This window comes from Cariama cristata, unplaced genomic scaffold, assembly GCF_000690535.1.
Source record: "Cariama cristata isolate BGI_N322 unplaced genomic scaffold, ASM69053v1 scaffold691, whole genome shotgun sequence".
NCBI classification, from domain to species: Eukaryota; Metazoa; Chordata; class Aves; order Cariamiformes; family Cariamidae; genus Cariama; species Cariama cristata.
The window spans coordinates 115843-129960 of NW_009598515.1; the positions used below are offsets into that span (position 1 = coordinate 115843).

Consider the following 14118-nt stretch of genomic DNA (forward strand, 5'->3'; position numbering starts at 1 on the left):
AAGACTGATCTTAATCAAGTCACTGAAGAAAACCCAACCCTTCAGATTATATCAAGATAGAATTAAAAAATGGACATTTGAAAATAAAGCATTCAGGGCAAACACCAAAGATAGAGCTAAAACGCACTACTGACCTGCCAAAGAGAATGTAACTCAATAGCAAATTGTGTTGTAATCAGCAGTTAAGAATATCAATATTCGCCATTTCCTCATGATGCAGGTATGCAAGCACAAAATACTTAGTCTAAATATTATTCTCTGTACTAGTTGAGATATGCCTGAAACAGACTGCAGTATAGTACAGATATTTAAGCTTTCTTTTGAGAAATTTCTAGCCTCAGTAGCACAGAGGTTTAGCAGCAGAATCTGAGCTGCTGATAGAATTTGAGATCCCACCTTCACCTCCTACTCCTAGCCACTCAACCCTCTACCAGTTTTACACCAGCACATGACTAGATATGAGCACTCAGGGAAGTGATCCAGCTGAAAATTAACACAGGGGAATAACAACCTAAGTATTTTGGCCCTAATGTAGCACATTATGCTGACATACAAATTCTAATGACAACTCTTGGGAAAAGTGGCAGAAGGATGTGCAAGATTGCTGGATGGCACAAAAATAAAGTGACTTTGCAAGTGCTGTGAGCCCTCCCACCTAGATCCAAAGTCCTGCAGAAAAAGAATGAAGTGTTAAAGGTCAGAAGACATTAAACCACACTCATTTGTCAAAGCAGATAAAACTTTCAGGCTTGAGTATAAAAACAGTAGGGAAATACAGTCACTGCCCACAAGAAGTAGAACTTGAAATAAATGAAACTTAAGTGAAATGTTCTCTAAACAAAACTCTACAAGCTGAATCACCCATTCCTCATGGATATCCAAAAGGTAAAAGAATGCCCTGAAAGCTATTAAGAATAAACCTTCATCAGAAGGTAAAGGTAGACATTTTATACACAATGGGACTTCTTTCAAAAAGGCATATGTACAATGCTGAGTTTCACAAATTTTCAGTTATCAGGCACCCACAGAAGGACTGGAAAAGTAACCCTGAAATAAACAATGCCAGCTGGACAAGAATGCCATTCTCCAAAACTGACAGGTACATGCAGCAAATGCAGAGAAAGAAGATTGGGTGGAGAGATAGGCAGGGGGAAAACACACCCACACAGAAGAGTAATAGAAGTTGGGACAAATTTGGTGTAAGGCAAAGATGCCCTATTTCCAAACTACTTCTCTACTATTTTTTTTTATTGAGATGTGTTAAAGCATCTGAAATATTAATAGAGTAACACTGCGTAACACAATTTGCCATAAAAGACCCAAGTTAATAAATATGGGACCAAGATTTTTTACATATTTTATCCCCGAGTTGTTCCAAAAGCTTAGTTCAAGGATATCAAATAAAGAGTAGATTCTACCTCACATATTTGGAAATAAAATTACTGAAAAGGATAATGCCCTACCTGTTTAACACAGAATCTTTATTAGTGGTGGCTTCAATTCAATGGTTATACCTAGACACTTATTTAAGAAAACAAACTCTTCTCTAAAATAATATTTAGAAATAATTTTTCTTGGACTTTGCCAGACTGGCACTGTTTGTTCTCTTCTTAGTCCTGAAGTCAGGATAATGCAGTGTATTCAGGTGGAAAAGCCTATCATGAGTATTCTTGTTTAATTGCTCAAATTCTCATTCTGACAGCTCTCCCTCTTCAGGGGATGAAGAATGTCTGTTTTTCCTTTCTTAATCAACTTTTGTGCTTTCTACCCTACAGTTCCCTCCTCTCTTCGCTAACTCCCTGTGGGAATCTGAAGACAAAAATCTCTCTTTAGTGTAAGGGAAGTACTAGATTATTCATACAGACTTATGCAATTATGCAGCTCATTCATTTCCACATTTCAATCAAACTAAGAATATATGAGTTGTATGTTATAAATGGAACAATAAACATGCTGAAATAATAATAATAAAATGTATTTATTTTCATTTTATATCCACAAGAGGGTGATGGCCTTCTAAGCAGTTGTTAACTAATGATAAAAATCATGCCAAATCTCTCAAGTATCAGAAACTTCCTAGTAAAACTTATACTAGCATACAACACAATGTCTTTCTGAACACAAATTTTGTAGGAAGAACTTCAGATTTCCAGAATACTGTAATATCATTCCAGTGGTATATTGTGTTTTTCATGGCAGTATTAACCATCTTCAGAAATATAAAAGGGTTGTGAGTTTCTTTTGTGGTTTACAACACATCAAAACAAACAACACAACAGTAAGCATCCCTACCTGAATTTATGTTAACAAACCCAGCACCAACTTTTATTTTAAACAGTTTTTACATAGGTAACATATATTCCAGAGAGCTGTGCTGAAAAGTAGGTATGTTTTCAGAGTGGCATGGGAAGAAATACAATTTTAGCTGTAGAATAAATGGCAATTGGTAATTTTGGTTTCCCTCAAAATTCAAATGATACAGCTTAGTTTCCATCACTCGGAGAACAGTAGAAACTTTTGACCCAGTGAAGGAGTTTAATATGATCATTGAATGCAAAACATTCTGAATATCCCAACAGATGTATAAATTATTGTGTATACCTACGCATGTATATAACTACATACATACTTCAATAGACCAGCTGGCTTTTATCACAGACCTGTTGATTTCAAACTGTTTTTCAAGTTTGGATTCACATATTTCATTAATGCTTCGGTATAGTAAGATTTAAACACCAACCCACTAGTTCACCTCTGTATTCTACTGTATCCAGAGGGATGCTATACCACAATATTTAGGCATTTCTTCACTAAATTAAGAACACATGCTTTATCAGTAACTATTAGCTATCTGGAGTTAATGTCAAACAGAGGAAAAAGTTGACACTAACAGGACTATTCTTTCAGACTTTCTACCTACAAATTGAAAGAGCTATGCAACATCAGTTTACATAGTTTAAAACAAAATACATAGTAAGTATTTAATTTTCAAAGCACAACTCCCTACCTCTTCCTATGGTGTTTTTCTTTCAACTCAAGCACTGATTCTGCAGTGAGAATTGTACTCTGTAAAATTAACCCTGCAGTCAATTAAATGGAAAACTTGAGTCTCTGCAGAAAGCAGACCTTGTTTCAGGGCTTGTTGCTCCTCTGAAGCTACATCCCAATGTGTGCTATGCTTTTTCTCTAGTTTCTGCTGGCCTTTTCTTTTCTTCTACAGAAATGTGATGTGGTAAAGACCTCACACTGTCATTCAATTATAGATGGAACTGGAATAGAGATTACCTTACAAGACCTCAGTGTTCTGAGTCTACCACTGAAATATTTCCATTGATTTGCCTCAGGATTTTCCTTTTGGCAAAAACATCATTTATTCCTTCCCCTTCAGGGTTCAAAGAGCATTTCACATGAAATCTACTGCCTTATTTTCATGTATTTTGTTAGCTTTGTATATTATCTTCAATCACCAAGAGAAAGAGCAATAATTATATTATGGCAGATGCTTAAGGCCATTCAAAAAGTAAATAAGATTTCCCCATCCCACAGGCCAAATATTATAAAACTACTAAATTTAAAGACTTATTCACTCCTGCTACAGGCAATCCAATTTGAACCAAAGTTATCCTTTACAAAATATACCAAGGGTTCCTGAATGCTAGTTTCTTTGCTAACTCAACTGACAGATATTCTAGAAATACATTCAGGAAGCAAATCATATCTTGCAACTGACAGCTTTTACAATTGACTCCCTGGCACCAGGGAAATGCACAGTTCTATAATCAGGAATGCTAGACATCTTGAACAGAGCAAATGACAAGTAAAGTCAGAATCTGATCCTGCATGAAATTAACAAACCATAACTCCCAGACACTCAAACGTTCAGAAGAAAATCGAATCAGTCACCAACAGATTAAGTCATCATCATAATATTCCTGTCACCCTGACACAACAATCTGGAATTCATCTTATGAACTCAGGAACATAACAGAAGAGAGAAAGGTTAGGAAGCGTCATGCAAGTTTATCTTCAAATTATATACTTACATAAAATAAACAACAATAAGGCTTTGCAGCACAGCCAAAAGGGTTGTGTTTTTCAGAAATAGCCTAGAGGATGGAGTTCTCTATTGCAGGCTAATAGAATATGGCATTATCGACTGCCTGGTAGATAAATTGGGGACAACTCTCAGAAAATTCAAGATGAAAGGACCAAAATAAGGGAAAATGTCTGAAATAGTAAAGACTAAAATCGTATGAGAGGAATGACCTTTTTTTTTCCCCCATATTCCTCCCTTTTCTCTCCCCCACTTCAGATGATGGAAAATTCTGAAGAATCATTTCCAGCATTTTTTTCAAACTAACTGTAAGGCTTCAAAGTTTAAAGGCAGAAAGGAAACTAGTTTACAGAACCTAACAGAGAAATAAAAAATATTGTTTTAAAAAACACCCCAAACTGCAGGCTCCCTCAAACACTGGAAAAGAAATTCACCAAGGATAATGTTTGATGTATTATCTGTGATATCTGTCAGAAACTGTGTTATGAGATTAAATGTTTAGTTAACTTCAAGAGACTTTATGCTTTGTAAGCTTTGCCTTCAAAGTTATTTCCTGCATTATCAAATAGTTTACTATTTATGTGATGTATCCAATACCTTCCAATTCTCACAAAACTCAAAATGGTTTATATACAATACAATTACCTCTCTCCCCATCTCCTTTATGTCATTTTGACAGCACAAAGTACCCTACCAAAATGCCTGCTCTGGACTGATCCCTAATTTAAGGCAAGAGGCAGCAAAAAGCAGCAGCTGCCTTGTTGGAGGTGTAGCTTACCAGTATATACTGAAGGGATCCCTTCAAGCAGTGCTACAAGCCTAAAACAAGGATAACTTAAAGGTAGTTTTATCCCAACCTATTTCCTGCTAAATCTACTTTTTTTTTTTTTTGGAAGTGGTCATCTCAGACCCTGTCTTCTCTGAGAATCCTGGCCTCTCTACAAAGCATTTCACCCACAGAGCAACACAACCACCACTGTTGAACAGCAGTGCCTTGCTTCAAAGCACATCAGAACAGGGGACATAGAATGCAGCATCCATCTGAAGTTGCAAGTGAAATTCAACAAACCAGATGAAATTACTAAATTCAGCTAAAGTATCAACTAATAAACCTACAACCTTTCAGAAAACTCATCATGCAATAATTCAGTTTTAAGTTTTATGCAGCAGATGATCACTGTTACAGGACAAAAAACCCACACAGCAGAAGCAGCAGCACGTTTTGTAGTATCTCAGTGGCGCAGCATCAAATGTTAGGAAAGGATATGAATATGTTCAAAGCTGATGAGATCACAATTCTGAGTCATATAGCATTACAACAGTTCCAAACACCTTTTATTGGAATGCTGTTTCTGCTGTAGAGTCAATCCATCTTTCCTTAAAACATGACTGCTCTGGTTTATGCTTCTTTATAAAGAACACTCACTGACACTCATTCTGACTTCAAGATGCAACTGAAATAAAACTTTTTTTTTTTTTAATTATATCACTTTGGCATTGGCATAATTGAGAACGACTTATATCCTGCATTTAAAATTTTAAAAACACCCAAAAAAAGGTGATCCAACTGACTAAAGTAGATATTTTACTCATTCATTTACATTTAAATCACTTCTTCAACATCTTCTAATTTCTAACATGATTAATAAAGTACCTTTAGGTTTGAAATATAATAGTGCTCCTTCAGCTGACACGTACACACAGCACATCCTAGAGACTACAGTTCATGATACTTAACTTTTTCAAATACTGGGGTGAACAGAATATAAAATTAATGTTTACTTTCCTCAGATCTCTTTATATCTCAAAAATGCACAAAAGGATATAACTTATTATTACTATACTTTCCAAATGACCAGTAACATGATATAGTTTTCATAGGGCCTAAACTATTAATTTCTACTATATAACGTATATATGTTTATTATTTAAACCAGAATACCACCAAAAAACTTCAGTCAAGAATAAACAAGTACTTGTACATGTACAGGGACACAGCTCCCTTATTCTTTTTCTAGCTCAGTACTTACCAAGCTTGTCCAAAATTAAAAATCCCACAGTTAAAAAAGGTTAAAAGTAACTATGTTCCCCATTCAGCCTTAAACATTTTTGCATTATTGCTTCCTCAAAATTTCCTTGGATATCTACAAATATTATGACCACCTCCTTATCTCTTTCCACTCTCCATCACAGAGCTAGCAGCCTTTCCTCATCATCAGTAACAGCAGCACAAGAGCCAACACACATCCTTCTGGCATGGCTTATGCACTCTGTTCCACACCACCTATATACTATCATTCCTCAGCAGAAGAGTACTGCTATTTTAGCCTGTTCCCATTTGATAGAAATGTTTTCATTTTCAAATTAGAAAAAAATTACTGACGTACTTTTGTTTCATTATACTTTCATCATCAGATAATGAAGTTTTGCTCTATGATGAATGTCTAATCTATTCCACACATTTAAATGCTTAAGCACTTTGTTTCATTTAAAAAAAGAAATATTTTGCACTTACCTAAGTTACCATCAATGTACATGAATTTACATGAAGAAAACAGTGAAAACATCCAAAATAAAGTTAAAAATCAACAGGCATGCATGCAGCTGTTAAGACAGAAGTATTAAAAAAAGCTGAAGAAAGCAGGAAACAACAGTACAGTGAAAAACAGAAAATAAGGTGAACGAATGTGCTGAACCTACTGGTTTTAAAATAACTTAAAAGAGACTTTCACTGGTCATAAATACTATATTACAAATTGGGGTTGAAAATATTTAAATTGATTACATTTTCCTGAAGGGAGATATATTTAATTTTAAAAAAAAAAAAAAAAATCAGGTACTTTTGTTATTCTTATTCAATTAGTTTACTACTGTGATAATATATACCTCAGGAAGCATAGTAAAACATGAATAGAACATTTCCATTTCTCAGGTTACTAGCTTTACCTTCTGTGTGTAACCTCATACTTCATAAATATTCACAATAAGCTTCAAAATTTGTGGTGTTGCACACATTTACACAGAGACAATGAGACAGGCTGAAAGATATGTAGACTTCCAAAAACTCCTCTGACCACCTCTGGTACTTAGGAAGCATGGGGGGGGGCTACTTTTCCAACCAGTAATCAAGTATATGCTTTGGTACATATTAAGGAAGAAAATGTCTGCCTAGGAACTCAAACTGAAGACCCAATTGCTGGCAACTCCCTGCATATTCCGCTAGGATCAAACCTCCAGAATTTCAATGGGCATAAGCAAAATATCTCAAGAAAAGATGAAGAATTGTCTCAGAAGTGGACTAAGTGAGGAGATAACAGATCTTCAACTTCCTTTGACTTGCATTTAGGGGATGCCAGCAGGGCAATGGACTATCTAGTTTGGAAGCAGGCAGAGTTGATCCTAGTCGTGGAAACAGTTGGGTAAATTTAAGAAACTGTGAGCTTTTTTTTAAACATATAATAATATATGCATACATTAATACATAATATATGACTACATTAATACATAATATTTTTCAACTATATATTATTCATATATACTTGTAAAACTGTATATATAATATTCAGGGTTTTTTTAATCCCACTGACTGTTTCCCAGATAAACTAGCAAAGTTACAGCAAATTAAACTCTATCCCTTGCTTCCTGACTTTTCTTTTGCAAGGCAGAAAGATGACTAGAAGAGTGTATCCTTGTATGATGTGCAATGAATCAGAAAGCAAAATAAGTGTATGGTATATTTTGGCTTGGGTTTTTTTGTTTTGGGTCTTTTTTAAAAAAAAAATGTATTCATTAGCCTGATCAAGGTTTTACTAGAAATATAGTTTAATAAATAGAAAGAAGGGAAACATTATTTCAGAATATTTTTAGTGTATTTTCTTTTGCTGTTCTACTTCAATACTTGTCATGCACTTCCGTTTTTACTCTGATTCGTGTGAAATAACATTGAGTAGCTACTCACAGTCCTGAATATGCATACCCTTATCTACTTATTGTTTTATCAGCTCTATTCTGTTAATTGCAGCAATCTGCGAGTTATTCCTATTGCTACAGATATATAAAAATTATTTCAAGGAACAATTTTGTATTCAAAACTATGAGCCTCTCGGAGGACCTGTTCACCATCATTTTTATCCTTTCTCTTCATCTCATTAATCAGAAACAAACCCCTGCAGTACCAGGACAGGAACTAAACTTCAAAAGAAGATCAAAATTTGTAATATGTTTTCAAAGAACACATTAAGCAAACTAAAATTACCTGGTTTTCTGAAAAAAAAAAAAAAAAAAAAAAATCAAGCATACCATTTATTTCCAACAACAACATACAATCATATCATAAATGAGAGCCACTGTTCATGGCATGCAGTGGTTCATTTTGTATTAATTATGTAGTATTAAATAATTACTTTTATAAGTAGGGAAAAGGGGCATTATTTTGTCCAACTGTGTTTACATTTCGTTTTAAAAAAATCTCAGTAAATCTAATTCAGTTATTGCAACGTCATAAAAGCAGGATGTCAACCGATAAACGTTAATATGTTGTCTTAGAACCAGCTAATCCAAATGGATAAGCTAGCTCTCCCCCTTCTTTCAGCAGACAGGCAACAATCCTGGAAACGAACACTGTTGAATATTTTCTTGTGTCGTCCCAGTTCTTTCTACCTCAGCCTTCTGCTCTTCATTGAAACCTTCCACATTAGCTCTTCTATATAATACATTCAAGCAAGATTAGAGAGAATAACTATCTACCTGGAAAAAAAAAAAAAAAAAAAAAGGGCAAAATCTGCAATTGAGACATCGCAAATGGATGACTCCAGATGAAGAACCACTTTAAATAGTTAAATACAGAGTATTTCTGCCCCTATGTATATAATCAATCCGTATATAGAATAATACTAATTGTGCTGTGAGAAAATATGTCAAAGAATATCAAGAATAGAAAGACAAGACAACTAACTTTAGGTTGTAACAAAGAACACGTGCTCAAAGCATGTATTTTCAAAAGAAGTCAGGAATGTCCAAGTTACTGTCCATAAACATGTGATGTGGGTCTCTTTGCTTCCAAAAGGTTAATTTTTATCAAGTTTCTGTTGAAACACATCCTATTTTTTCAGACTATTTCTTCAATTTATCCAATTTGTTTTCAATTATAATCCTATTTTCCAGCATGTTTTAACCCTGTCCAGTTTGACATTACCTGGGTGTGTAATACGTATCCATCATTCAGAACACTGATGAAAGCCTCAAACACATGACAGATCCCCACCAGATCCTACTAGACGTCTTTCCAATTTCACCATGAATCACTGGTAATTACACTTTGAGACAGTCTTCCAATCAGACAGGCATCCCTATAATAGCAATTTCATCTCATATGCTTCACACCAGCTTGCTAATGAAAATCTAATAGAATGTAAAAAGTTTTCCTAATGTCAATGTTACTACTGTTTTTCCCTTATGCATAAAGCCTGTTTTCCTGTCATCCAAGAAAATCAGCCTTGTTTGACATTATTCTTGACAAATTCAAATTGTTAGTCCTTCTTTTATATTTTCCCCTGTATTTCTCATTTTAGAAACTGTTAGCGATTTTTTAAAAGATACAAATACAGTTTAAAGATAATTTCCTCTGTTCTTACAATATTTTTCCAATCAATTAAAAAAACAAACTTATAATTCGCTCATTTCTCTTTTTCTCTCCCCCTCGTTTTTTTTGCAGGCAGCTAGATTTGCCCTTCTCCAGTCTCCCGAAATTGCCTGTGAGACTAAGGGCCCCGTTCAGGGTCAATTTCAACACGCACAGCCAATCTGAAACAGTTTTTATTGTTTCAGTAAGAAATATCTCAGTTTAAGAAAGGAAGTTTCATAAGCCAGTAACCTTCGAACACACAAGGATAGATCTATCACTTTTTAGTATAGATGTGATAGATCATATCACTTTTTCTGTCTTCAAAATTATAGCTATTTTATAAACGTAATTGAAATTAGTTGTTTGAAAGAATCAATAACCATGTGAATAAGTAAGACTGACAAACTGACACAGCCAGTTTGGACTTCCAAAGCCATTCCTTCAGAAAGGTTCCTCTCCAAATGTTACCTAATTGCTGCTTAGTTTTCTTGTAAGAGGGATGGTCCTTTCACATATAAATATTTGATTACAAGAGAGGAAATAGCAGAAACACATGGTCAAGTCATAGAACCAACAGAAGGCCCCTGTGGAGTTTCACTGGAACCTGTGGCTGAGCTTTGTGCTGTCTGACATATCCTAAGCAACCCAGAGAACAAGGTGAACAACAAGATGATTAATATTCCTCATGGTATTGGGTTATTCAGGGCAATAAAGACAAAATCCAAATGCAAAAAAGGATTTTATAAGACTAAGCAACCAGGCAAGGGCTGGCAGATGAAATTCCAGAAGATAAACGTGAAGTTATACACAAATTAAAATAATCCTACATTCATGCATAACAAGCTGGGATCTAAACTGATTATAACCACTGGTGGGATTCTTCAGCTATGATAAAGATTTCCATTAAAATATTAGCTCAGTACTCAGTAGCAGAAAAAAAAAAAAAAGTCATCCAAAGCTAGGAAGAACTAATGGAGTGTTGGGAATCGCTGGGAGAGATGTACCGAATAAAAGGGCAAACATTGTAACATCAATGCATAACCTATTTTACACCTGTATTATGAAAAACATAAGCCATTTTAGTCTCCCCACCTAAAAAAAAGTAATAGATCTGAATGATTCAGAGAAGAATCCAAGAAATGTCACAGTTTCATGAAAGGAGCTATCACACATGCTAAGATTCTCCTGTCTGGAAAAGAGCTGAGGGAGGGATGTGATGATGGTGTCGTACAAAACCATAGATGGCACCGAGACCGGTGCCAGACATCAGCTATCCAATATTTCTTCCCATACAAGGAACAGGAAATCCTAGCAAAAGCAGCCAAGGTCTAGTGCAAAAACAAATGAAAACCAGTGGTTCTTCACATGACATGTTAAGCTGTGGGATTCACCATCATAAGAGGTTGCGGAGACTACAATTTTACATAGGTCCAAAAGCAACGGGTTTAATTCAGAGAAGGCCACTGAGAGTTATTAAGCACACAGAAACTAGCTGGATCATAAAGAGTACTCTGTGGAGATATCACTGTATACTAGATTTGTTCTACGAACTTTTGGACATTGTTAGCAATGGAATATTGGGCTACCCAGCCTTTACGTTATTTCATTACAGCGTAAGGATTCATGTTAAATACATAGAGTATTCTTTGTCTTTTGTTAGGTTCACTCTTACAAGAAAATAAGAGCACTTGTTAAAAATAAAGATATCATTTCGTAGAAGATTAAGAATGAATAGGAGAACTCCTATTAGAGTTACTGATTTACTTCCCCTCAAGATGAGGAAACAGCTTTTAGAAAAAAAAATAAATGCATACCCACTTTGGCAAGCGACAGTCTCCAAATACCAGATTCAGATTCCAAATGCCAATACAAGAAATTAATGTGACATTTCCATAAAAGGCTACCAAAACAGAGTGTATTACAATATTCCTCCTACTGCCAAGGTGACACCAACTGTCACAGTTAGAATGTCTAACCAATAAGGCTTTTGAACAGCAGAATCTCCACCAAACATGTTTTTGATAATATTGGTTCTAGCAGCATCCAATGCACCTGCTATAAATAAGTATTCAGTAACTATTACTGTCAGTCTGGATATACACATTATACAAGAAAGTAATAAATTAATTCACTGTACTGAATTCCTAATCAAAGACCCAGTCAGTTTCCCACTAAAGAAACTGGTATCAGGCTTGTCATTTCCATAGATACTTAGATTCATGATATGCCTAAGAGGTGGAAAGTTCGGTGAGATCACAAACTCAGAGTTAAAAATTTCAATTGTTGCAGCCTGCCAGTGAAGAAGTTTAGACTAGGAATCTGGAAGTGAGAGAAACACAGCATTGTGGTTTTGTCTGGGGAAGGTTAACAGATGGTCTAAAAAGGAGCAGTTTTAAAATAAGATCAGCAGCCAAAAAGCGTGCTGAGACAGCAATGCAAGTTCTTTTGATCTACTCTGTGCCACTTCTGTGGCTTTGTTTTGTATAGCTTTGTGAAACAGCAGAGTCTCAAAGCTTGACCTTATAGTTTTATTCATCCAGATTAAAATACTTGAATCTTTTTATAACTTTGAGAGAATAATGTTATGTTGTGAATAGAAGTATTTGAAATACATAGAAAAAGAGCATCTTATAAATAAAACACAGGTTTCAAACATTGCTGAAAATGCAACTTCAACTTTATTCTGTGACATAGAGTTACAGAAGGTTGCATATGGGGTTTTAATATCGTATCTTCTTTTAACTTAAAATAACCGGGCAGCTAAACCACTATACGGTTCATGCAAAATATGCCTCTGAATGTTTATTTATACTTTTGCAAAGGTGGCTCATTTACCTCTTCAGAAAAGGTCACTACGTATGCTTAGACTGTTGTTGCAAAGAAGCACTACAGAAAGCCTCAAAAATAAGAAAAAGGGTAGTGACAAACAATCATTCTCTTCAGCTATAATGTGAAAGAATGCTGCATGAAAGAAATTAACCTGCATTCAGATTCTTATTAATGTCCTACTGTTTAGCAGCCAGAGGCAAATAGATCAAGACATAAAATTCTTTAAATATCAAACTTGTTCCAACATAGGTTACAGTACCATAAGCAAAACACCAAGTACTTAGCTGTAAGTCAACAGAAAGAAACCTTCAGAATTACTTACCTGATTTTCTTCATGGGAAACTCTCATTTGTTCTTTAAGAACTGACATTCTGGCTGCTTCTTCTTTCCTCAATACTCTTTCTTTCTTTAGCTCAGGACTCCAGAAAGTTTTGATGCTATTCATGGAGGATCCCAGCTTGCTGTCCTTAATGTCTAGTTCTTTTCTGAGAAGATCATTCTCCCTCTGCAGCTCCTTAAGCTGAGCCTGCAGGTCTAACATGGTACTCTCTCTAACCTGTCTCAGCATAGAAGGAACCTGATGGTGGTGATGGTGTGAAGATGTGGTCAGACCTCCATGCTGATCAGTATAAGAAAGGACATCTGTGTGTGAAAGTCCAGCTGAAGCAATATTAGGACTGCTCCCCATAGCTGTGACTCGACCACCATACACAGCTCGATTTGTAGCCCTTCCAAGAGTCATTGTGCCCTTTGGGAAAGTAGTAGAAGCTACACCTTCATGGTCACTCAGATACATTGGTCCAGATGTTGCATAGGCTGCATTAAGGGACTGGATGTTCTCCATTGATAATGTCTTACCTGTTCCTCCTCCTCCTCCACTATTTGTTCGCCTGTGGCCCAGGCGAGGGGATCTTGGCAAACGAGGAGACCTGGAGGGACTTCCTTCTAAGTTGCTGATTGTTCTTGCACTTCCATACATTTTTCTTCCACTTTGAGGTACTATTTAATAAGAAATTAGTAACACTAAAGTTGAATATTAAATTAATAATTCCAGCTAGAAATATTGGCAGTTTCACTGCATTCTTCCAGTAGGCAAAAATCTATTGTTCCACCAGAGACCTGAAAAATAGATATTGTAACATTAAGTAATTTTTCATCTTGGAAAATAAGTTTACAAGTAATCAGCATAGAACAGAAAATAAAGTAACACACTTCCTAGAGTAATTACTTTAAAAATAAAGTTTAGTATACATTTTGTATTTAGGATGACTAGCTAAAAATGCTTTTTCAAACTAATTTCATTCAGAAGAAAAAACTGCCCATTTCTTTCTTGCTAGAAGGTATCTTGATATTTTGACTTAGTTTAACAGGCTTCATGTTGCAATAAACAACATGGGCCCAAAAACATATCTTAGCTGTTATGTTAATGGACTTAAATGACTGACCATGTGGAATTACATAAAGGAAAAAAATAGCTGCTGTTGACATTAAGAACTACCCAAACTAATATGTTACATTTTCAAAAGACAGTATAAAAGTAGCAATTGAGCAGTTCTGCATATTGTCTAATAATATTAGATTAATTAAGACAGAACAAGGAAATAGACAGGTG

The 14118-nt window shown here is 35.3% G+C and overlaps 1 protein-coding gene across 1 annotated transcript in view; it reads right to left on the reverse strand.

Moving 5' to 3' along the window:
- The window catches only part of ERC2 (ELKS/RAB6-interacting/CAST family member 2), a gene marked incomplete at its 3' end in the record, with an annotated part of 125395 nt that extends 111796 nt beyond the window's left edge, over nt 1-13599 (reverse strand). The window contains exon 1 of the mRNA XM_009709311.1: nt 12829-13599. Coding sequence (XP_009707613.1) covers nt 12829-13485 — 657 coding nt within the window. The remainder of the gene's footprint in view (nt 1-12828) is intronic.
- Nucleotides 13600-14118: the final 519 nt, after the last annotated feature.